The 26,667-nt window shown below is 43.8% G+C and overlaps 1 protein-coding gene across 4 annotated transcripts in view; it reads right to left on the reverse strand.

The window, feature by feature from the left end:
* LOC114649211 (probable E3 ubiquitin-protein ligase DTX3) overlaps positions 1 to 22,198 on the reverse strand; it is a 69,430-nt gene extending 47,232 nt beyond the window's left edge. The window contains exons 1-3 of one of the 4 annotated variants that reach the window (XM_051924987.1): positions 21,975 to 22,198; positions 21,755 to 21,809; positions 18,433 to 18,575 (exon numbers count right to left, since the gene is read on the reverse strand). In XM_051924987.1, coding sequence (XP_051780947.1) covers positions 18,433 to 18,490 — 58 coding nt within the window. In that variant the 5' untranslated portion in view covers positions 18,491 to 18,575; positions 21,755 to 21,809; positions 21,975 to 22,198. Of the gene's footprint in view, positions 1 to 1,445; positions 1,597 to 18,432; positions 18,576 to 21,754; positions 21,810 to 21,974 lie in introns of those variants that run through there. The other 3 variants (XM_028798692.2, XM_028798693.2, XM_028798694.2) reach the window with 3 other exon arrangements.
* Between the last annotated feature and the right edge of the window lie 4,469 nt (positions 22,199 to 26,667).

Below are 26,667 nucleotides of genomic sequence, written 5' to 3' on the forward strand. Positions count from 1 at the left end.
TTTTTGGTATCACAAGTGATAATGCTGACTATATTAAGGAACCAAAAGTAACAGCATATTGATACCTTGGACCATTCTTCTTATTACTGTTAATATTACTAATTAGGCCTTCATTTTTAAGGAAACAAATCAATTGGTACATCACTGCCATCAGATCTATGGGATGCCCTCCCAGTTCCCAGTTTTCCCAAACCAAAGTGTATAACGACAGACTTGAGGTCATCCGTGGCACAAGAACGTATGAGCAGCTTGGCTGTCACCAGCATCACCTCAGACTCACATAGAAGCTGTCGTGTGGTGACGTTACCTTCAGAACATGCAGACGTGTGCGGTTGTGATTTGAGTGTCTAAAGGAAGCCCTCAACATTCACTTTCAAGTTTTGATTACTGTATAAAAAAGTATTTGTATTTGGTGTAAAATGAGTTCTAGCTAAGTTTGCGATGTGCACTCCTTTGTTAATCAGCACTTTGAGTTCCATCATTTGTAGGAAAACGTGCTGAATAAATAAATGTTATTGTTATTCACTTGTGTATTTATTACTGAAATTAAAGCTGTTTTAAGAAATACGAATACAGAGGATGGGGGGGTTTCAAAGGAGATGCTTAGGACCCAGCTTGTCTCGCGGCGACACATTTCACCTGTTACGTACACCGAGTTTGTATTTACGGTTATTTGTTAACGTGTGCTATTCAGGGGAAATGCTGGCCACTTTAGAGTAATTAAAGTGACTGCTAATAAAAGGTCATCACTTAATAAATAGATATTATTATAGGATATATTTATTGAGCGCCTTTCACAAACCCAAGGTCGCTTAAAATAATAATAAAATCGAGTAAAAAAGGCTAAAGAGGGCGAGAGTGCCGTTTGAAGAGCTCAGCCTGTTAAGTCACGCGTGGGCTGGACATTTGGATTGCAGTCTCGCATCATCATCATCTTGGGCTCAAAGCCCCGATATTCGTGTGCGCGTACGAAGGAGCTGCCGATGCACCGACTCAGAAGTGCAACTTTGTTAGGCAGAGAATTTAATAAAAGAAGCAGCGATCAAACCTCCACCCGCACAAAAAGCGGCGGAAGAAGGCTCTCCAGATCGCCGCGCTCGTGGACACCTCGGAAGCGGAGCGCATCAAATCTCGGGGGCTGCTGGTTGCTAAGAAGCACCGCCGTACTCCACGGCAACGAGTGGGCGGATCTCAAAGCTCACACCTGAGGGCAACGGAAGTCACGGCGCTCGCCTTTGCCCTTCATCTACGGTCCAAGAAAAATCCCAGGAGCCCCTCGAGAGGAGGGTAGCCGAGGTTCGGACCGAAGCGACCGAGCAGGAGAGGCAGCAGCAGTCGACACGGGAGCGCCACCGCAGGGCTGTACAAAGCAAGCGAAGACGCCTCCTCAGACGAGGAGAGAGACGACTCCACAGCCACGCCGCGACACGCTTTACATTACCCACCTACCGTTACTGGGCCTCGATAAAAGAAGGGGCACACAGAAAGCCGAGCGGCAGCGCCTTCCTCTGCGATTCAATGCCAGCGCCACGTCTCCTCCCGAAAAAGACGAACAGCGACCAGTGTGTCTTCAACCGCGCTCAGCGTGCGCGTGGGTGTGAGAGAGCGAGACAGTGCGCGCGCGTGTGTGTGACTGCGTGAGACGTCACGCGTGTCCGTGCCCGGCTTGCGAGCGCGCCTGAGTTCATTTGGTAAAGTCGCAGGTGAGTTTGGATGCCCGGACGTTTTAAAAACTAGGTACGAGAGGAGTAAACGCCGCTATGAGGCACCAGACCGGGGATTAGCAGCCACGTGGGACGTATAAAGTGACAGTAAAATGAACCGGTACTAGCCCGAGATGGGGGGCGTCCCGTCCGATCCGATTGACAGTCAGTCAACATTAAGGGAGGCGAGTAGGCCGACGAGCTTCAAAGCAGGTGGGCGAACGACAAGTGCACTTTAGATCAGGGGTGTCCATCTTTGGTCCTGGTGGTCCGCACTGGCTGCAGGTTTTCATTCTAACCCTTTTCTTAATCAGTGACTGGTTTTAACTGCTAATTAACTTCTTTTGAATTAATTTTAATTGACTTGCTCTTGAAGACTCAGACCCCTTAATTGTTTTTTTTCCTTAATTAGAAGCCAAACAATAACGAGATACAAAATGAGCCAAAACAACTGGTGTCCATCATACAATATCTGAAAATAAAGAAAGATGAAGGTCTCAGGAATGTCGATCTACTCGGCCCCACAAAACATTTCACCAGAGCTCTTAGAAAAGAGAAAAATCAACAATTTCAGAAATGGTTGCTAATGCACTACAAAATGAGCAACAACCACAGAATTAAATAATTAATGACAAGAATTGACACCTCATTTAGCAGCTGGTTGGAGTTTGACACCCTCACTTAGTTGGTCATCTGTTGGCTCCCATACTTCACATTTCATTTCTGTTTGGGTGCCATTTAAGGAAAGAAATGAAGCAATTCAAGGGAACAAATCTTTAAAAAGCAATTCAATTTAAGTGAAATCACAAAGTTAATTAGCAGCACAAACAGGGCATTCATTGGGAAAAAAAAGGGGTGAACATTAAAACCTGCAGCCATGGTGGTCCTCCAAGACCGGACTTGGAGACCCCTGCTTTAAACCAGGGGTGTCCATCTCCGGTCCTGGTGGGCTGTGCTGGCTGCAGGTTTTCTTAATGAGTGAGCCGTTTTTGCCTTTGTTTTAATTGACGCGACTCCGACCCCTTCGTTGTTCAGCCAAACAATAATGAGACACAAAACAAGCCGCCACATGGCCAGCTCACCTGAAAGTAAAGAAAGGTGAAGGTCTCGGACATGTCGGTCCGCTCAGGTCACCAACACATCTCGACAGAATGAGAGCAGCAACAAGTCCTGATATTCAATTACGGCTTCAATTAACAACAAAAATCGGCTTCTGATTAAGGAACTGGTTGGAACGAAATTAGCTGGAGTTTGTTCCAATTTAGCTGTTCATCTGTCGGCTCGTTTCACGTCTCGTTTCTGATTGGCTGCCATTTAATGATAAAACGAATCAAATCAGAGGACTGAATCCTTAAAAACGGGGCTATGAAAATGAAAGGAAAAGGAGTTCATTAGCAGGAAAAATTGATTAGGAAAAGGGGTAGAATAAAAACCTGCGGCCCATCAGGACCGGAGTTTGAGATCCCTGCTATAAAGTGTCACGAGAAGTCAAGCAAAATGACCCCTGAGAAAGATTATGATATGCAAAGCTTTCAAGGCAACACAGGCCCCCTTCTTCAAAGTGTAAGAAAGCCAAGAAAAACTCACTTCATTCACTTTTCAGCCCACCAGGACCGGAGCTGGACACCCCTGCTAGACGATCAGGGAGAGAGGAGTGCAGAACATCCAAAGCTTCACACCAAGCACACAAATTTGGACGTGAATTTGGGCCCAGCTTGACCATAAATGATTATTTGTACCAAAATGAAATGCAATCCAACGTGCTGAGTTCGTCCAAATGCAGTGCATATGGAAGTGGGCTCCTTAATTTTAGCGCATCACAATTAAAAACACAGCAACCAATTAATTCAAGTCCGTGGACTGCGTGTCCTAACTTTGCAACTACTCACTGGCAAAGTAAGTGTATTGAATTTTGACTCAAGGCCGCGCATCAACTGTGCCAAACAACAAAATGTGATCACAACTTTAGCACCGTGAACCGCCCACCTTGAACGACTAGGACGAGTCAGACATGACAGCAAGCAGTCAACCGCACTTCTAGAATCCAAAAGGAACAAAATTCTCAACTCGGAAGAGCAGACGTGTTGTGGATGAGTGATGGGACGGCTGGCAGTGACAACAGGGTCACCATCTGAAAAAACACTGAAACCTCTGCTTTCTTTCTTTGACCCGTCCTGCCATTATACAGGTGGCACTGGTGTGCAAAAAAAAAAAAAACACACTGGGACATCCAGGGTCAAAAATTTTGGGTTCCAAAGCAGTCATGAAATAAGTGACTAAGTGGAGGGGTGGACAACAGGACTTTAGGGTCCTTCATACCAAGGTTATTATAGTTTTTCCTTTTTATATTAGTTTTTATTTCTATGTTTTTTCTGACCTTACTTGGAAATTCAGTTTAGTTTTAGTTTTCCTTCATCGTGTATTTTTAGTTTTAGTTTAGTTTTTATTTCACAGACGTTTCTATTTATTTTTATATATATTAGTTTCAGTTTTAGTTTTAGTAATTATGGCATGGCGCACCTACGGAGTTAGTTTTGTGTCATAATCAGACAGAACTGTACACTTAACAGATTTGGATATGAGTTTAATGTTAGTAGAAGCTTACTACATTGCCTGGTTTACTATCTGGTTTTGTTTTTGCCTGATAAAAACAAGCATAATCAAAACTAGACACTGAATATGAACAATGTTACGCAATTTTATAATTTTTAAAATATTTTCTCATTAAAATCACAGGGGCTTAGGAAGAACAGGGCTCTTAGACTTGAATGAGTGCGCAGACCCCACCTAGCTGTATTGAGGGAAACAAAGAACAGCAAGCATGTAGTGTCAAGGTTAGGGGCAGTGAGACTTGAATAGACCACCATAAAGGACAGTAAACCCATAATGAGCAGAGCAAGAGCAGGTAATAGGAGTACGGACAGGCATAAAACAACAGAGACAGCGTCTGAGATTACGAACAACATACATTATCTAAACCTGTTTATCCAGAGTAGGATCACAGGAAACCAGGAGCCTACCACAGCAGGCTTGGATGCAAAGCAGGAGAAATCCCTGGTATGCAATATGTATGATATGGCTGATGAAAAGGATATGATATTTCAACTATCTATTTTGAGAGAGAGAGAGAAAAACATTGAAAAAAGGGAGACAAATATTTTAAAATATAATTCTGCTAATGGATTACTTTCATAATATTAGGTATTTTGAGTTGTGAATATGAACTAAAAAAGATAAATTAATAAATATGGAATAAATACAAAAACCCATTAGTATGTTTAGTTTTTCATCACTTGTCAGACTCTCTACCTTTGTTTGCATCACTTCATTGTTAAACGATGTTTTTAAAGCAAAAGTGATTGGTCAGCAACAATACGCTGATCTTGTATGATGACCTAGTCAGTCTCTTGGTCAGTGCCGCTTTATTTTCAAAAGCCGGGAGTGCTCTCCCCTCGACTTTCTTGTATACTCAGATATGGGGATGGATATTTGAGGAGTAAACCGCAAGACAAGGATTATATTTTTAAATTAGCAACATTAAGGAACCATCAACAACAAATCAAATGAATAATTTATTGAGCAATTATTATAAAAGTAAAGTTGAATAAATCGGACTCTGTAGCTGTATAAATAAAAAAAAAAAAATCGAGTATGTGTTCAGGTAAAGTACCACTTCCAGGTGATTGATTTGGCCCAAAAGTTAATACAGATCTACAATTGCGGCATAACAACCACATGCCGAATTTCATCCATTTATCTAGTTGCGTTTTTGAGTTATCGTGTTTACACACAAATAGCCACACACACGCGTGCACACACACAATTCCAAAAAACAGTATTGTTGGACACTGGTTAGTCTATAACGTCAAGATTCATCAAAATATCGAGGTCGAATTTTTTCATGATTACTATACTTTCGTATATGAGAAAGTAAAAATGATTTCTCCTGTGCGGAGTGGCAGGTGAATTGCTGTCAACAAAAACCAGACACCTGAGAAATAAACTGAAACGTTACTCACTTGTGATTTTGCTGTCCATATGGTAAACGTTTTGATGACCAGCACATTCTGATTTCAGCGGTTTGAATTACATCTTGACAAGCACAAGGAAAGGTGGCACACAAATCGCTTTCTATTTCCCATACACTTGTTTCTTTACGCACCTGCACTCAGCTTGCTCTGTCACCGCAAATGCTGTGTGAACAGCCGCCTCCGTCACCAGCCGCCATTCACTCGATAAAAATATGTGGGCGGCTCGTGGTGGATGACTTTCTGTTTTAGACTTAAAACTTACAAGGGTTAAAGACTAACGACAAGAATATTCATTCAAAAACGAAAACTAAAAATATTTTAGTAAATTATTTTTTTATTTCAGTTAGTCTTTCCAGCTACTTTAATAGTTTCATTTAGTTTTAGTTTTTCATTTCAGTTTTGTTATTTTATTTCAGTTTATGAAAATGTTTTTTTAATAATAGTTTCAGTTTTGATTTTAGTTTTCATTAACTATAATAACCTTGCTTCATACTCAATTTGATGTTATCTCTCTATTAGAAAAGAAAATCTTGAGACAAGACTTTTGCCAACAGATTTTTTGAAGTCCCGCCCTCCTCTTCACCATTTCCGGTTCACAGCCCACCCCCGCGGTCCTCTCACCTCTCATTGGTGTGAATGCTTTTGTCATCACAGTTCCTGCGCTCTCAGCTCTTATACATTTTTACGTTTTCCTCACTTTATTTTCCCAATAAAAGAAGACGTATTGTGTCCAAATCTTAGTGAAGAATTTCATCCCGAAGGGTTATCAACAGAAGAAAATGAGTACACGGGCAATCCTAGCACCGAGAAACAATGAAGTCAAACAAATTAATGTAAAAATTGTCGATGGGTTACACGGCAAATTAGTTAAATGCATATCAAAAGACTGTTGAAACAGTTGGTGGTGACGGTGTGGAAGATGAAAACATCAACTTACAATATCACATAGAATATCTACAAACGTTAACACTGTGCGGTCTTCCTACGCTCAAATTACTGTTGAAAGAAGGATGTATTGTAATGTTATTGCATAATTTATGTCTGAGTGATGGGCTATGCAATAGGACAAGATTAGTTGTGTTCAAAATTGGCCGAACAATTCTGACATGTAAAATTTTAACAGGCGACAAGAAAGGTAATGTAGTCCATCTTCACTAATGACATTAGACACCCAAGGAGATCTTGATAGGCCAGTCATATTAAAACATTAACAATTTCCTGTTAGAATAGCTTTTGATAGGACAATTAACAAATAACGGAGGTAAACATTTAAAGTAGTTGGTTTATTTATTAGAGAGAAAGAAATTAAATTCACTCACGGGCAGTTATACATTACCTTGTCACGATGATAGTCCAAACACAGAATCAAAATTCAATGCGATGTTGACAAAAAAAGTTAATTCAAAAAATTGTTTTCTACTGAAGTTTTACAGTAAAAGTGTTAAGTTTAATAGTATTTGCGTGTTAATTTCAAAGCCAAACAGAACGAAAACAAATAACACAACAAATTCCTCTAACGTAACATGAAACATAATTTTCTTTCAATTTATTACATTTGACTATTTTTTTTACTCTGGTTAATTACTCACTGTCATGTAAATTAGTTCTGTTATGCATATGTAACAATACCCATGAAAATACCAATCTGTTTAAATTGGACATCCGCTTCGCCAGATACGAGCGGCTGAGCCACAAAGAGGCTAACGTGTAGTGCCCACCCGGGGGTTGGCGTGTGAAGCGAGCAGGAGGCAGAGCCCCCCCTAGTTTTAGAAGAATACAGTGGTGACGACTGACGAGCTTTGGTGGGCTGAGTGGTCTGTTCTCGTCAAATGTGTGGTCGCCAAAAGACCTATGCAAAATTTGGTCACGGGGTGTAGGGTTGTATAAGGAGCAGACAGACAGACATTGTTTTATATATACACACTCAGCTGCCACTTTATTAGGTATGCCTGGTCAACTGCTCGTTAACGCAAACATCTAATCAGCCAATCAGATGGCAGCAGCTCGGTGCGTTTAGGCCTGTAAAGTTTGTCAAGACCACCTCGTGAAGTTCAAACCGAGCGTCAGAATGGCAATGAAAGCGGACCGAAGTGACTTTGAATGTGGTGGCGTGGTTGTTGGTGCCAGACGGGCTGCTCGGAGTATTTCACAAACTGCTGATCTGCTGAGATTTTCACCCACGACCATCTCTGGGGTTACAGAGTGTGGTCCAAAAAAGGGAAAATATCAGTGAGGGGCAGTTCTGAGGTCAGAGGTGAATGGCCAGACTGGTCTAAGCGGATAGAAAGTTAACAGGAACTCAGATAAGCACTCAATACAACCGAGGTGTGCAGGAGACCACGCCAGGTGCCACTCCTGTTGGCTATCAGGCGGCATCTAAGGGTACAATTCATAAGGACTCATCAAAATTGGACAACAGAAGATTGGAAAAACGTCACCTGGTGTGACAAGTCTCAAATTTCTGATGGTGGGGTCGACAACATGACAGCAGGGATCCATCTGCCTTTGTATCGATGGTTCAGTCTGCTGGTGGTGGTCTAATGGTGTGGGAGACATTTCCTGGGCACACTCTAGGCCCCTTAGTACCAAACTGAGCTTCATTTAAATGCCACAGCCCACCCGAGTATTGTTGCTGACCACGTCCATCCCTTTATGACTGCAGTGTCCCCATCTTCTGATAACGCGCCATGTCCCAAAGCTCAGATCGTCTCCAACTGGTTTCCCTGAACATGACAAGGAGCTCACAGGACTCCAATGGCCTCCACAGTCAGCAGATCTCAGTCCAGTAGAGCACCTTTGGAATGTGATGGAGCGGGAGAGAGTCGCCTCATGGATGTGCAGCCATGCCGTCATGTCAATAAGGACCACAATCCCTGAGGGATGTTGCCAGCACAAAGAATTACGGCAGTTCTGAAGGCTTTAAAAAGGGGGTCTGAGCGGGTCCTAGCAGGGTGTACCTAATAAAGTGGCCGCTGAGTGTAGATTGCCACACTTGCACCTAAAGAAATGTGAGAGCAGCGAAAATCGCACCTCCGACTCACACGCAGAACTCGTATAACCACAAGTGAACAGGGGGCGGCCTGAGCCGTCGCCGTCGTGTGTTGGTCCCGTTTCTCACCTCAGCTCTTCCATCAGTAGTACGCAGTGCAAATGCCAGAAATAAGACCACAAAATGGACAAGTCGCAAAGCTCACTCCTGACGGGAGGACTCTTGATCGGCGAGTTTTTAGGTTTTGCAAAAAGTTGACATGTTTATGCCGTTGTTTTCCTTCTCAGGTGTTCCTCACGTAACGGTCCGTCCGTCCGTGTGCCTGAAACAACTCCGCCACCCTGTGAACCGATTTTGTTGAAATGTCAGACGCTTGTTTTCTTCAAGGAAATTTCTTGAGATGGTTAACAGTGTCGTTCAGATATCCCAAATAAAATGGAGAGAAGTGAGTGGCACTGGCGAGTTTACAGACTGTTGGGTCCTAAAATGGAGAAACGTGTTGTGTGACTTGTGATGGATGGACTGGCATCCCAGTCAGGAGGGACCCCATTTCATTACCTGGTCAGGAAGGGAAGTGTGACATTCCTCCTCCTGGCTAGCAGGTGGGCATGAAGGGGCACGGCACTGTGCCAGCTGGTTCAGCAGGACTGACATCCCAGGGTGGAGGAGCATCTCGACTGGGAGTCCCTTTAAGGCGCAGGTCATTCCTCCAAACACTGGGTGGCAGCAGCCCCTCTAGGGACACATGAAGGGCAGTATGGCAGTTGTGGCCCCATTAATGCCCTGTTGCAGGGTGGCTGGGGTTATGCACTGCGGAGATGCCAGTCCGAGGTATTTTTGTGCAAATAAAACAAATGCATTTGAGCCCGTGGACTGTCTTGGGTTTGGGGCTCAGCGACGCCCCCCGGTGGCCACAGACTTAACCTACGAATGACTTTACTATTTCCATTTATTCATTTATTATTTATTATGTGAAATTCCCATTGGGATTACTAAAGTATCTATCTATCTTTGACCTCGAGAGCGGCTGCTTGAACTTGTAGATTTTGTGGATTGTTCTGTTTTACTCGTGTGTGAACCACTCAGAGGATGGCAGGCAGAATAACATGCGGGCACAAAGGGCTCGCACCACAATGCCACCCTTCTGCCGATTTACCTGTAACAGTACAAAAAAAAGTCGCATCTCTGGATGTAAATGGAAGCAGAAAGCAATGACGGAAGCACATACAAGACGGAATTGACCTGCAGATGATTATTGTTTTAAGAGCTTGACCTCTTCTTGAGACCCCCACTTCTCCAGACCTTCTTCCCAACCCAAGATGGCACAATTACATAACCAGTGCCACTAAAGAGGCAGCAAAAAGAGACTTCCCTACAAGTCCAGAGGACAAAGAAAGGAGCAAATGAATGACTGGAAAGAAAAGGATTAATACGGAAAATACGCTTGGCACTAAATCAACTAGTTACAAACCCCCACCCAATGCAGCAGCACCCCCACTACAGGCACAAATCTCAATACAAAACACTCAACTGATAAACCACTAAGAGTAGAAGTAAAGAAAACGACTGTCCACTGACCACACGCTTGCCTCTCACTGTTTGGAAGTTTCACCGAGTCAACCCCGAGACCACCATGAACTCAAGGGATAAGGAATCACCTGACGGAAGTGTGCACTGCACCCGATACTACAGTGTCGTGTTGGGGGTCTGTGGCGGCTCTGGCTTTAGGGCTGTAGGTGTGTGCCGGCCACGGAATGTTCAGTGGAGGACACTCGGTGGATTGCCCAGTAATGTGTGTGAGTGACATCAGCACAGATATTCCTTCACAGACACCATGGGAGTCGTTAATGAAAGCACCCACACGCGCAGGGGTTAGAGCTGATAAAATAAACGAGATGTAGAAAATATACATGGTCTGAGTACAAAGGAAAGGGGGATAAGGAATAAGAAGAAAAAAACAAAGGGAGAGAGACAGGACAGAATCGGGCGATCAAACCAGAGAGAGAGAGGACAGAATTGGGCAATCAAACCAGAGAGAGAGAGAGAGGACAGAACTGGGTGATCAAACCAGAAAAAGAGAGAGAGAGAGAGAGAGAGGACAGAATTGGGCAATCAAACCAGAGAGAGAGAGAGAGAGAGAGGACAGAACTGGGCGATCAAACCAGAGAGAGAGAGGACAGAACTGGGCGATCAAACCAGACAGAGAGAGAGAGAGAGAAGAGGACAGAATTGGGCGATCAAACCAGAGAGAGAGAGAGAGGACAGAACTGGGTGATCAACCCAGAGAGAGAGAGAGGACAGAATTGGGCAATCAAACCAGAGAGAGAGAGAGGACAGAATTGGGCAATCAAACCAGAGAGAGAGAGAGAGAGAGAGAGGACAGAACTGGGCGATCAAACCAGAGAGAGAGAGAGAGAGAGAGAGGACAGAACTGGGCGATCAAACCAGAGAGAGAGAGGACAGAACTGGGCGATCAAACCAGACAGAGAGAGAGAGAGAGAGAGAGAGAAGAGGACAGAATTGGGCGATCAAACCAGACAGAGAGAGAGAGAGAGAAGAGGACAGAATTGGGCGATCAAACCAGAGAGAGAGAGAGAGGACAGAAATGGGCAATCAAACCAGAGAGAGAGAGAGGACAGAAATGGGCAATCAAACCAGAGAGAGAGAGAGAGAGAGAGAGAGAGAGGACAGAAATGGGCAATCAAACCAGAGAGAGAGAGGACAGAAATGGGCAATCAAACCAGAGAGAGAGAGAAGAGGACAGAATTGGGCGATCAAACCAGAGAGAGAGAGAGAGAGAGAGAGAGAGAGGACAGAAATGGGCAATCAAACCAGAGAGAGAGAGAGGACAGAACTGGGCGATCAAACCAGAGAGAGAGAGAGAGAGAGAGAGGACAGAAATGGGCAATCAAACCAGAGAGAGAGAGGACAGAAATGGGCAATCAAACCAGAGAGAGAGAGAAGAGGACAGAATTGGGCGATCAAACCAGAGAGAGAGAGAGAGAGAGAGAGAGAGAGGACAGAAATGGGCAATCAAACCAGAGAGAGAGAGAGGACAGAACTGGGCAATCAAACCAGAGAGAGGGCAGAATTGGGCGATCAGAGAGAGAGAGAGAGAGAGGGAGGGGTCAGAATCGGGCGATCAGAGAGAGAGAGAGAGGGGGGGGAGGGGTCAGAATCAGGCGATCAAACCAGAGATAGAGAGGTGATGCACTCAGTGATGCCCCACGGTGGACTCCAAAAACAGCATTCTAGGGGTGAAGCAACCCCACTGAGCAGAATCCAGCAAGGGCGTTCATGTGCTTACCAGGGTCCTGCAGGCACAGAAGGAAGCAGCAGATTGGGAAAGCTGGGCTCAGTGGACCCCGGTGTACGGCGAATGAGCTGGCTGGAATGCAAGCAGGAGATGGGAAGTGCATTTGGTGTGGTCGCTGACCTGCTGTGAAGATCCAGAGGGTGTGCAGAGGAGATGGGGGGTTTGGGAGTACTGGGGAGAAGAGGACTAATCCAGACTCTTGATTTTTTTTACCCAGTTTTAATAATTTATTGGAGTAATTTATGGTTTAAAGCTCATTCACAAATATTAAGGATTTATTTAAGGTGTTTATCCCGCACTGCACTTTGGATACTGCTCCACTATCGATTGTCTGCCTTAACAAAAGGATAAGTGTCTGTGTGTCCTTCCAGTTGTTTTGTCTGTCATTCCAACAGATGGCGCACCACAAACATTAACACTGCTTTTCTGAATTCCTCACCAAATGGCCTAAAACAGAGATGCCGGTATTGCACGGTGCACTGAAAATGTTACGCCGAGGTCTTCGTTGATTAGTTCGATTTCCACCCGGACTGAACGCACTTTGTACTTTTGCACCAGACTTGCCGTTCGTGTCCTCGTTCCTCCCGTCTCGCTCAGGACAATCAATATCCTGGGAAATGGAAGAAGCTCAAGGCTGCGGGCACTTGGGGCATCACACACAAGTCCAAATGTCACTTTCATGAGACGGATTTTATAATTTTGTTGTTGTGCTGACTGGCGAAAGTCTGCTAAAGCTTTTAAAGAGTAAAGGCTCACAAGAAATGACCCCCAAAGTCGACACCCGGAGACATACAAAGAGTGCAAAACGTCAGCCTGAAATCAAACAAGTGCCAAAAAAAACACAAAGATGGCACACGCCAGTAGCAGCCACACGTATCGGATATCGAGGAGCAGCTCAGGTGACCTTTATACTGTCGCGCCGCTCAAATGCATTATGGGATCGTTTCCATAGAAACACTCCAAAACAGCAATGAGGAGGACAGTAACACTTTTTAAATTACGTTTCCAGTCGAGAAACAAATAACAGAAGAGGAGTCTGTGTGTACAAATCCCCAATAACTCATACAACACAAAGAGAGAACTCTGGAAAAAATTTAGAAAACGTCAATCCTTTAAAAAAAAAAAAAAAACTAAATAAAGTTTCTCTGCTTGATTTGTACAAACTGCACCAGACATTTGTTTCCAGTATTTAGCAAGCGTGCTGTGCACATGGCGCCAATTTCAGGTGCGAGCAGGTCATTCATTAAATTCAAATTACAAGCAGAGAAGTGAACTGAAATACTGAAATAAATTAAACTGCCGAGACACCAGACACCTCCGTGAACATTTGGAGTTTGGGGCTGAAGCCTGCAGTCTGATGCTCAAGACTAAAACACTAGTGGGCGTCTCGGAGGGCTGTTTGACCACCGTACCTTCTAATACAATTAGAACATTTATTAGAAAACTGGCTGTGCCACACGTCAAAGACGGTTTGAACTCAAAGTAATCAACGCCATGCTCAGCAGTGCATCATGCAGTACATGTTTGTTATCTGACATTTGGCATGGGATTCAAAAAAGTAGCGTTACTGTTTGTGATGCACGACAAATGACATGCATGTTATCACTAAAAATGTTTGTGATGGCACCACCTATTGGAATGACCAACACACTGCACTGGATTACTAAAAACGGTTGTGATGTGCCATCTGTTGGAATGACAGAAGCATAGCAGCCAGAAGGACACACAGATACACATACCTTTTACTAGCTGTGGTACTTGTGCTACTAACACTTGTACCTCAGTGTTAACATTTGCAGTGTGCCATGCAATGTGAATGTCTGTGTTATTTACCATTTGGTGTGGGATTTGTGAAAGTAGCGTTGATGTTTACTGTTTGTGATGCGCCATCTGTTGGAGTGACAAATGCCATGCATCTCTCTCTGTTATATGGCATTTGGTATGAGAGTCATAAGAGCAGTGTTATGGTTTGTGATGCGCCGCCATCTGTTGGAGTGACAAATGTCATGCATGACTCTGTTATATGGAATTTGGTATGAAATTCATAAAAGCAGCATTACTGTTTGTGATGTGCCATCTGTTGGAATGACAGAAGCAACCAGATGGACATACTGCTACATAGACACACACATACCTTTTACTGGCTGTGCTATTTGTCTACAGATTGGTTGAATTCTACCTCAGTGTTAGCATTTGCAGGCATGATGCAATGTGTATGTCCCTGTCATTTGCCATTTGCATTTTATTACTACAAATGTTTGTGATGCACCATCTGTTGGAATAACAAGATATAGCAACCAGAAGGGCACACAGAAACACAGACCCTTATCCTTTTATTACGGTGGTTATGTCTATCTCAAATTAGCATAAAGCATGACAATTTGGTTAAAGAACCACCTTTGTTGTTGACAACACATTCCAAGGGATCTCCCTACCTTTGTATACTTGTAACTATACTGTATTTGTCATATATGTACAGTATACGAGACTGCACTGCTGCCTCTAACGTATCCAGTGTCTAGCACTATACGGCTTTCTGGAGTTTGCATGTCCTCCTTATGTTTACGCAGGGTTTACTCCATGCATTCCGATTTGATGCACCATCTGTTGGAATGGTGAATGCAATGCATGTCTCTGTTATATGGTATTTGGTATGAGATTCATAAAAGCAGAGTTTCAGTTTGTGATGCGCCATCTGTTGGAGTGACAAATGCCATGCGTGTCTCTGTTATATGGTATTTGGTATGAGATTCATAAAAGCAGTGCTTCAGTTTGTGATGCATCATCTGTTGGAGTGATAAATGCCATGCGTGTCTCTGTTATATGGTATTTGGCATGAGATTCATAAAAGCAGTGCTTCAGTTTGTGATGCACCATCTGTTGGAGTGACAAATGTCATGCATGTCTCTGTTATATGGTATTTGGGATGAGATTCATAAAAGCAGAGTTACGGTTTGTGATGCGCCATCTGTTGGAGTGACAAATGCCATGCATGTCTCTGTTATACAAGGGGGCTGCGCCCCCTGCTCGCTTCGCTCGCCTACCCTGGCGTTTTGAACCCGTGCCCACTGGGCAGCCACGTGTGAGGATGACACACGTTTAATACGGAGCGTTCGCCCGTGTCACTCTGGGGCCCCCAACTGTTAACACGGAGCTCCGTCCATACTATTATGCGGTGCATTGTGGACTACTGCGGACCCCGTAGTGTTTCCCGTTTCAGTTTGTATCTCGGTCAGTCGAGCTTTTGTTTTTGAAGCTTTTGAATTCCAGTCTTCATTATCTGTAACCTGCTGTCCATGTGTTTGGCCCCCTCGTTTAACCTGTTTATGACATTTTACTTTGCTTTCTACTCTGTCTTTCATTTCTGATCTCGCTTTATTCTGCTTTTGTTTCAATGACACCTGGTCCGTGATGAATATATTTTCCCTTTTTCGAGTAATAATTTTCATTTGTTTGCGATACTATGATGTTTATCGTACTGTTAATAATGCATCACTGTAGTGTGATTCACCTATGCTGTATAGTTTGGACGTGTGAGGATGACGTATGTTTAATACGGAGCGTTCGCCCGTGTCACTCTGGGTCTCCCCACTGTTACCACGAAGCTGTTTTCGAACTATTATGCGGTGCATTGTGGAGCACTGCGGACTCTGTAGTGTTTCCCATTTCACTTCGTATCTCGTTTAATTGGAGCCGAGACAGTTTTGCTTCCGCGGTTTCAGACGCGTGTCCGTACCATCTCGGGTTTGATGTATGAACCTTTGTGGACTCCGTAGTGTGTCCCGTTTCACTCTGGGGCGGGGCGTTGACTCCTCTTGTTTTATTATGTCTCCTCCTGCGCCTTCACCACGCAGTACTGCCACTCACAATATGGCGGCGACGTCTGCGCCTTCCGTATTATGTCGGTTTTTACCATGCTGTGTAGGCGCTTTTGCCTTTCGTACTTTACCGCGCCTTCCGACGCACGATGTAGGCGCCTGCATCTTCCGGGTCCGCCTGCGCTGTGTGGTGTGGACGTTTAACTGTCGTTGTTTCTGCCTTTATATTCTGTATCTCGGTGTGCATGTGTTTCGTGCCTAGGTTTTTTTGAAGCTGTTGCATTCCAGTTTTCATCATCTGTAACCCGCTCTCCGTGTGTTGGTCCCCGTTCTTTAATCACTTTATAAAGTTTTACTTTGTTTCCTACTCTGTCTTTTATTTCTGACCTCGCTTTATCCTGCTTGCGGCATGTCAGACGGTTCGTAGTCTCTCTCGTTTTACTCTGGGCAGGGGGGCTTTGTTCTGTAACCTGCTCTCCATGCGTTTGTCCCTGTTCTTTAACCTCTTTATGACGTTTTACTTTGTTTCCTACTCTGACGGTTCGTAGTCTCTCCCGTTTCATTCTTTGTGGGCTTTGTGTGGCACTTGCGCACTATGTCTTTTGCGTCCACGGGCAGGTCCCTGCGTCCATATCCGGTTTACCATTCTCGTTTAGTAATATGGATGGTATTTGGTATGAGATTCATAAAACCAGTGTTGGTTTGTGATGCACCATCTGTTGAAGTGACAAATGCCATGCATGTCTCTGTTATATGGTACTTAGTATGAGATCATAAAAGCAGAGTTAGTTTGTGATGCGCCATCTGTTGGAATTACAGAGGCATAGCAACTAGATAGACACACAGACACATTTCATTGTGGATTATTTTAAATGTTAACATTTGCTCCTAACACTTGCGCTAGGTTGCCCAGGTTTATAGGCACATCTACATTTCAGGTGGCTCCACTGCAGGAGTCATTCAGCACACCACCAAAAGAATTTGCCCATTTTAGACAAGCAAGTATAGAAAAGGATGTGAAATGGGATTGATGAGGATCCCTTTCTTACTGTCAGCTTAAGGCTGATTTATACTTTAGGGCCGCATGGCGAAATAGACGTCAGACCCAAAAGCATGACACCCCCCCAAACCCGTGTGTGGATTTTCTGTCCTAACTACACAGCGATGTGGATGGAGCACCCCACGTACCTTAAATGATGCGCTTCAAGCAGAGGCTGGTCACCAGGGTGCCACAATGATACCCCACGTACCTTAAATGATGCGCTTCAAGCAGAGGATGGTCACCAGGGTGCCACAATGATGAACGAAGGACTGAACAGGGCACAGTGGGTCATCAAAGTGTGTGACAGACCTGCAAAAACACCTGACATGCCTCTGCTCATCATGTAGGCCACCCACTCATGAAAACATGACACCCACCCTTCCCTCGCATCACCGTCTCCTTATCTTCACAGGCCCAACTCTTCTCCTATCAGCAGAGTTGTCAGTTCCTCTGCGGTGACACTGACCAAAAACTGTCACCTACTGCCAAGGAGACGGTCACCGCCCTGATGAACCAACGGGCCTCAACGAGTAGGACTGGGTTTTGGTCGATGAGCGCATTGCGGGGTCGGTCTGCGTGAGCTTCACCAACCCGCGGGCATCCCTGGGTGGGCTGTATGGTTTGATCCCCTATCTGGGAGGCACAATTAAAGTGAGGGGGATTGGCCTGTCACATCTTTGTACCACGTTAACCGTTCGTTACACTTTGGGGGTTCAAAGCCACCAATCATAAGGACTCCTCTTTGGACTGCACACATCACCAGGGGGAAAAGATATGTTTTATATTTTTATTATTACTTTTTCATTGTTGTGTTTGTAAATTGTATTTGGTGTGCAATCTACGCCTTTGTTTATTTATTTATTTATTTATTCTGGTGGGTTTGTGGTGGCCTTACTTGATTGACTAATTCCACCCTTTGCGCATTTTTAAAACGTAGTGACACAATTGCTATGTAAATCACTTTGTCACATCGTCACACCTCAAATGGCAGAGCTCACCATCAGCACCTATACTGCGTGTGACCGAAGCAAGTGACATGAAATCCATCCTTCCAATTCCATAATCAGCATATCCAGGGTCGGGTCACAGGGAAGCTGGTGCCAATCCCGGCAGGCATTGGGCACAGGGCAAGAAAAAACAATGGACAAAGCAACAGGGTGAAAAGACACGCACATGGGACAATTCAGCAATGCCAGTCCACCTGGCATGTCTTTAAAATGTGGGAGGAAACCACACAAACACGGGGCGAACATGCAGACTCCATGCCAGGGTCACCTGGGACATAAGTGACATTAAAATACAAAAATATAAACACAGAGGGCAAATATGGGAGCTAAAATACAGAACAGAAATAAAGACCATAAACAGATGGTACAAACAGTACAGCAGCAGAGACCTTGTGCCAATCAGTGACGTGTCAAGCAGGTGTGGCAGGGGACATAATAACCTGCTGGGGGCGTCATCACCAAAGCGACCGTCATCTCCTTCTTTCTCAGCACAGAACCAAAAAGCTGCCTAGTAAGGCCAACTCACCACACCCTTTCCGGTTCTTCTGCCATAAAAACCTGGGCTTCCTGGAAGCAGGCATCATTACCAACTTGAGCGACCCTCCAGATGGAACTCCGCTAGCTAGTGATCTGACCTCAGCTATCCAGCCCAACTATGGGAGGGATTTTCTGCAAAAAAAAAATGAAAATTAAAAAATGAAAATGCCATCTTTTGTTTGCCATTTATTTTTCAAAGTCTACACATAAAAATGCTGCAAAAAAAAAAAAAAAAGACGCCATATTTGCAATTACATTTTCAGCCTGAATATCAATGAAGCTGCAAAAATGAAAAGTAAAACACAAATAAGCACTGGCGCCACCTGCTGTTCATGGAAGTTTCATTTTCCACTTTCAATTTCTTGACATGGAAAGAAAAGCCAAGCAAAATGACACCTTTTATTGGCTAACTAGAAAGATTACAATATGCAAGCTTTCGAGGCAACTCAGGCCCCTTCTTCAGGCAAGATGTAATGTTGACATGGAAATATATTTTAATTAGTGTGGCTTAATAGGCGGGGCTCTGCACCTTTACTTGAAAATGTAAAGTGGAAAAAGAAAATTCAGTGAGCAGCAGGTGGCGCCAGTGCTCATTTGTGTTTGACTTTTCATTTTTGCAGCTTCATTGCTATTCAGGCTGAAAATGACATTGCAAGTATGGCGTCATTTCATTTTATTTTTGTAGCATTCTTGTGTGTAGACTTTGAAAAAATAAATTGCCAAATGAAAAGACTGCATTTTCATTTTATAATTTTCATTTCCATTTCCTCTTTTGCAGAAAATACCTGGCATAGCCCAACAACCCTTCTGCCTTTGCCTTGAATGCCCATAAAGGAGAGAGCATTTTCGTTTGTTCGTTTTTTTTTTGTTTTCTGTCTGCGGACAACAAACGGGACGACCCATTTAACTACCCCAAAAATTTTCTCAAGTTGTGGAGCTGCCATTCCGGCACCCGGCCACAGCAATTCTGACTCATTAGTAATTAGGACTCATGCATGTTCTCACACATTCTGCCCAGATGCTTCACACCCAGGCATGTCGATGTCATTCCTACAACTACAAGGGTCTTACAGGACTCTTATGGCTAGTTGAATGCTAACATACACAGGTTGTGGGTTCAAATCTGACACAATGTGACCCCGAGCAGGTCACTTCACCAGCCTGTCGCCAGCTGGAAAAAACTAAAAGAAACTAAACCAATCGCACCTTTGTAAGTTACATTGGATAAAACCAAATAATATAAAAAGGCAGATGTATAGATGTGAAAGATCCTGACAAAGAGATAGATGCGAAAGGCACTATATAATGGATACCTAGATTTGAAAGTGCTAATAAAACAGATGTGGCACAGGGGTTAAGGCTTTGGCTTCAAACCCTGAGGTTGTGGGTTCAAATCCCACTACTGACACCACTGTGTGACCCTGAGCAGGTCACTTCACCTACTTTTGCTTCAACTGGAAAAACAAAAGAAATGAAACCGACTATCTCAAATGTTGCAAGTCACCTTGGGTAAATTGTGTCAGCCAATTAATAAGTAATAGAATTAAAAACACTGTAAAATAGATGTATACATGTGAAAGGTGCTAATAGATGGATATGACATGCAATATATAATAAATACATAAATCAATGTGAAAGGCTCTATATAACAGATAGCTGTGGCACAGTGGTTAATAAAGGTGTCAGCCAATCAATAAGTAATAGTATTAAATAGTATTAAAAGAAGTATAAAATAGATTTATACATGTGAAAGGTGCCAATGGATGGATATGAAAGGCACCATATAATACATAGATAGATGTGAAAGGCACTATATAATAAATAGAACAGATAGGTATGGCAGTGGTTAATAAAACTGTCAGCCAATTAATAAGTAATAGTATTAAATAGTATTATTAAAAACTATAAAAAAAGATGTACACATGTCTGGACAAACTAGTGAGGAAGGCAAGCTCTATTGTTGGCATGGAGCTGGACAGTCTGACATCTGTGGCAGAGCGAAGGGCGCTCAGCAGGCTCCTATCAATTATGGAGAATCCACTGCATCCATTTAATAGTATCATCTCCAGACAGAAGAGCAGCTTCAGCGACAGACTGCTGTCACTGTCCTGCTCACTGACAGACTGAGGAGATCGTTTTTCCCTCAAACTATGCGACTCTTCAATTCCACCCAGAGGGGTAAACGTTAACATTCAACATTATACAAAGTTATTGTCTGTTTTTCTGTTTTTCACCTGCATTGTTATCATTCTTTAATTTAATATTATTTATTGTATCAGTATGCTGCTGCTGAAAAATGTGAATTTCCCATTGGGATTAATAAAGTATCTATCTATCTATCTATCTATCTAAAAGGTGCTAATAGATGGATATGAAAGGCACTATATAATAGATAGATGTGGCACAGTGGTGAAGGCTTTGGATGTTAAATCCTGAGGTTGTGGGTTCAAATCCCACTACTGACCCATTGGTGACTGTGATCGAGTCACTCCACCTGCCTGTGCTCCAGTTAGAAAACCAAAAGAAATTAAACCAATTTCATCTCCCATTTTGTAAGCCTCCTTGAATAAAGACATTGGCCAAATAGTAAGTCATAATGCAAGGGCCTAAAGTGCACAGTGCCAGGTTATTTTTTTTGTATATAGCGGTCTCGCTGTGACAAATTCTCAGGTAAAATGCCAATATCAATTTGACAACTGACTAAATAAAGAATTAGTACACATAAATACACAGATTTGTTAAAACACACAGAAAACTAACTGATTAAGACCACAAACTTATTTGCCAGACGTTTTTATCTAAGATGACTTACAACATTCGAGATACAATTGGTTTCACTTCTTTTGTTTTTCCAATTCCAGCACAGGACAGTGAAGTCACTTTCTCAGGGTCACACGGTGGTGTCAGTAGGAGGATTTGAACCCACAACCTCAAGGTCTTGGGTCTAAAGTTACAACAGGGGAAGTTCAAACTTTCCGGACAGCACTGCGTTTCCTTGTTCTTGCAGTGATGGTGTTGTTTGACAGAGCAAGTTCAAGTGGCATCACACAGGAGGTCCTATCGAATGTGGCCTTTGTACATTGATGACAGACTCCTTGTGCACACTTCCCTAGTACTGGGTATCCCTACACTGCTACAGGACACACATTATTGGTTATGTTTTTACTTTTCTGCCACATTCCAAACGTCATACTCGCTCTTGATAACATACACCTCTCTGCTTTTCTACCATTGAACTCCAATTTTTCTTTTTTCAAAAGGCTCGACCCCCCCCAATTCCCCCCCCCCCCCACAAGCAGTCCCAGACGTACCCTGTGATCCCATAAATGAGAAGTGGCTCCCGGTGTCTCGTCACTGTTATCCACTCTGTAAAAAAAAGAAAGATAAGAAGTGGTGGTTAATAATGTGGGAGTGGACGACGATCTCGGCTGGGCCGCAGCGACGCTAGTTGTGTCACGGCGGGACGAAGCCTCCCTACCGCCCCACTTTGCCTCATCAAACACCGGGAACTACTCCGCGCGAGTCACTCACCTGTCACCCGACGGGCTTCGGTTTCGACTTTTAAATCCCCCGGCCGGGCGTCGACTCGGCGCCTGGCGACCACCAAGCGAGCGAGGAGACACAACACACCACTACTGGAGCTGTTCCCACCAAACTGTCGAAATTAAGACAACCGGAGATCACTTTAAGAAGTGACAAAAGAGCGCGACACTCGGGAAGAAGTGACTTCGTGTGTGTGTGTGTGTATGTGGGAGAGAGCGGGACGGCTTCTTACTCAGAGCACCTCCAGGAAGAGGGCGTGGTTGAATGCTCGTGAGGGCGTGGTCTATCCTCGAGCCTGCATTCTGCCGTCAAGAAAGGCGTTCCATTATGCAAATAGCATCGAGTTGAATGACCAGGGCCGTCTTTATGAGAATGTCGTATGTTTGTTGTAAGGTCAAACAAGTTTAACATCGCTCCAAAATAACAACCCGGACTTTGACTAATTTGCCTTACGGGAAGGATTTTGAAAAAATGGTCCGAATGTACGTAAAAAATTGGAACGCTGGGATCGCTTCCTGCTTCTCGGTGACCACGCCCAGTTGTTGCCACTAAGACACGCCCTCGACGCCGCGCTGTTGACTTCTCGAGCGCTTTGTGACGCACGCCGGTGCTGGTGTGGAGGCAATTAAAATACTAAAAATAACATTAAAATTTAACAGAGCTTCGGGATTTTGAAATAGCCGCCTTATCAGTGTGTCGAAATACCAACTAAAACAGGATGAACAGATGACGAAGTTTTTACAATGCTGGGGCAGAGCGCCTGCTTTTCAAGGCCTTTACGGCTCCTCCCCGGCAGGTAAGCACCGCGCCGGTGTTGGCGAATATCCGAAGACGATGAGCTTTAAAGTTTCAAGAGCCACTTTACGGCCTACCAACGAAAGTTAACGAATACTTCTTAAGACCCTTCTTATTCGGCGACTTAATATGAAGTGTTCGTTTGGCCCACCCCAGACGGTGCCTGTTTAATCTCATTTAATAAATGCCGTGCACGTTCCAAAAATCTATAAAAATGCAGCGCCCTCCATAGTCACGTTTTTCTTTTGATTTGCTCCACAGTTTAAAATTACAAATCAGACAATTAAGCCATCATGAATAAAGTGCACGCAGTACTTTCAGGGCGACCCAGCAATGGCAGGTCCATTACAGCCATTGTCACATTGAGGACTTTTGTCACATATTCCACTCATGCAGTGACTGCTTGACGTCTGCGATTCATAGACGTCACACCAGGTGCTGAGGACCTTCTCCTAAAGTGTCAGTAATGGAGAGACTGCCTTTAATTAGGAAGAAAAGGCCATCTGGGTTACTGTAGTCACTTGGCATTTTATATTCTCTTATGGGAGAAATATATCCATATTCTAAACAAACATCAGACTGTAATAATTATGATCAAATAGCTGGTAAAAGATCTAAACATTGGTATTAAACCATTCGTGTCAGACTAGTGGTTTTCTTTTGTGAGTAACAGGTTGATGGTTCCAGGAGAGGAGAAAAATAAAACACTGTGGAGAGAAATGACATTTATAAATCGAAAGCCAGCTGTACACAACTGGTTTATGACAACGTTATTGGTAACCTTACTAATTCTGAGTAACCCACCCACTTGGCTAAAGGTGTCCAGTTCCATTCAGTAGACACCATTCACAGTACCAGGCTGAAGTGACTCCAATCTGATATTTTTTGCCCTTAATGTGACACAAACTGGACGTTTTCAGGGCTGTGTGGACACAGACGTCCCATCTTTTCAAATCGGATTTGTGTCGCTTTCATATGTGGTCTTAGATCATCTGGATATGTACAGTTAGGTCAATAAATATTTGGACAGAGACAACTTTTGTCTAATTTTGGTTCTGTACATCACCACAATGAATTTGAAATGAAACAACTCCGATGCAGTTGAAGTGCAGACTTTCAGCTTTAATTCAGTGGGGTGAACAAAACGATTGCATAAAAATGTGAGACAACTAAAGCATTTTCTTAACACAATCCCTTCATTTCAGGGGCTCAAAAGAAATTGAAATTCTGAGAAATTGGACAATTGACTCTTTGGCTATTTCATGGTCAGGTGTGGACAAGTCCGTCATTATGTCCTTATCAGTTAAGCAGATAAAAGGCCTGGAGTTGATTTGAGGTGTGGTGCTTGCATGTGGAAGATTTTGCTGTGAACAGACAACATGTGGTCAAAGGAGCTCTCCATGCAGGTGAAAGAAGCCATCCTTAAGCTGTGAAAACAGAAAAAACCCATCTGAGAAATTACTACATATTACGAGTGGCAAAATCTACAGTTTGGTCCATCCTGAGAAAGAAAGCAAGCACTGGTGAACTCAGCAACGCAAACAGATCTGGATGTCCACGGAAGACAATAGTGGTGGATGATCGCAGAATCATTTCCATGGTGAAGAGAAACCCCTTCACAACAGCCAACCAAGTGAACAACACTCTCCAGGGGGTAGGCGGGCGTATCGATATCCAAGTCTACCATAAAGAGAAGACTGCATGAAAGTAAATACAGAGGGTGCACTGCAAGGCCTCAAGAATTGAAAGGCTAGATTGGACTTTGCTAAAGAACATCTAAAAAAGCCAGCACAGTTCTGGAAAAACATTCTTTGGACAGATGAGACCAAGATCAACCTCTACCAGAATGATGGCAAGAACAAAGTATGGAGAAGGTGTGGAACAGCTCATTATCCAAAGCATAGCACATCATCTGTAAAACACGGTGGAGGGATGCAGTGTGATGGTTGCCAGTGGCACTGGGACAATCGTGTTTATTGATGATGTGACACAGGACAGAAGCAGCTGAATGAATTCTGAGGTGTTCAGAGACATACTGTCGCTCAAATCCAGGTAAATACAGCAGTCAAAGTGATTCATGATACAGATGGACAATGACCCGAAACATACAGCCAAAGCAACCCAGGAGTTTATTAAAGCAAAGAAGTGGAAAATTCTTGAATGGGCCAAGTCAGTCACCTGATCTTAAACCCAACTGAGCAGGCATTTCACTTGTTGAAGACTAAACTTCAGACAGAAAGGCCCACAAACAAACAGCAACTGAAAGTCGCTGCAGTAAAGGCCTGGCAGAGCATTCAAAAGGAGGAAACCCAACATCTGGTGACGTCCAGGAGTTCAAGACTTCAGGCTGTCATTGCCAGCAAAGGGTTTTCAACCAAGTATTAGAAATGAACATTTGATTTCCAGTTATTTCATTTGTCCATATTACTTTTGAACCCCTGAAACGAAGGGATTGTGTTCAAAAAATTGCTTTAGTTGCCTCACTTTTTATGCAATCGTTTTGTTCACCCCACTGAATTAAAGCTGAAAGTCTGCACTTCAACTGCATCGGAGTTGTTTCATTTAAAATTCATTGTGGTAATGTACAGAACCAAAAAATGAGAAAAAAGTTGTCCCTGTCCAAATATTTATGGACCTAACTGTATCTGATCCAAGGCACGACCACTTGGGGGTGCTAACGAGATCCCAAACCCCACACACAAACGTCCAGGTAAAATATACAAGGGTTTACAGCTCTTCAAAGACAATGAGCATACAAAGTAGCACAAAACACAGCCAATTCATAGCAATCCAAGACAAAAGACTTTCTTTTCTTCTCCTCAACCAAGTTGAGGTATCGACCGCTGCCTCCGACTCTGACCCCAAGTGTCTTTGCGGTTATGGTGTACCCATATGGTAGCACTTCTGGGTCCTATGGTAGCCAGGGAGGTCACTCCCCTGACCACTGATGCCTACAGGGCTGCTACTCTGGACTCCAACTCCCATACTGACCTGCGGGTGTCCAAACTGGACAGATACAGATACCTGGACAGGCCGGACTGACCTCACAGCACAAAGGGCAGAGCAGGCTGTTTGTTATTAGGAGACTGCACTCCTTTAATGTGGGTGATGACACCCGTTACAACTCTGCGATGGCCTGGGCAATGCCCTACACCGTAACACAGGGGTCCTCAATCACGGTCCTGGAGGGCCGCAGTGGCTGCAGGTTTTTGTTTCAAACCCAATTGCGTTATTAACTCTTTCAGGGCGGATGTCGAGTTTTGTCGAAATTCAGGGGTAGAGGACAGTAATCAGCTGTAAACTGTAACTAAACTTGCCGTTAGGTTTTAGTTCAACTCTCTTTGCTAGAAGGAAAGCTTTGTTGATTTGACCTCAGATTTCCTGCATGTGTATGATTAGCGAAGAGCACACAGCCTCTAAAATTCCATCAACATGTGGTGAGAGACCAGAGCGAACGCGCAGAACAAAGAACTCCGTGGATGTCGTTTTTCGTATTGTGACTGAATCGGACCCTGACCTGTCAGACGTCTGATATTTTGATGCAAGTGATCTGAAGATGAAGATTGAAAACAAACATGAGGTACCAGCATTAGCCAATCGTGATGCTGAACACGTTTGTGTAGCTGATGCGATGTTCGCCAGCCACTTACATTGACAGGAGGTACAAACCATAATGCACCACACTGCAACTGCCACCGCTACCCACCTGCTGCATGAAGACAGCCAGGCTGCCAGCCCTTGAGCCGCCCTCTGCACCTGCGCCAACAGCAGCCACATCACTGCGTAACAATAGATTTATATGGATTTATGTGTGAAACCACTGCTTTGTGTGCTTTTAAGAAAACTACATTTTGGAAAAAAATATTCAGCCGTCGAAGAGTTAAGA

The sequence above is a fragment of the Erpetoichthys calabaricus genome, chromosome 3 (genome assembly GCF_900747795.2).
Source record: "Erpetoichthys calabaricus chromosome 3, fErpCal1.3, whole genome shotgun sequence".
NCBI classification, from domain to species: Eukaryota; Metazoa; Chordata; class Cladistia; order Polypteriformes; family Polypteridae; genus Erpetoichthys; species Erpetoichthys calabaricus.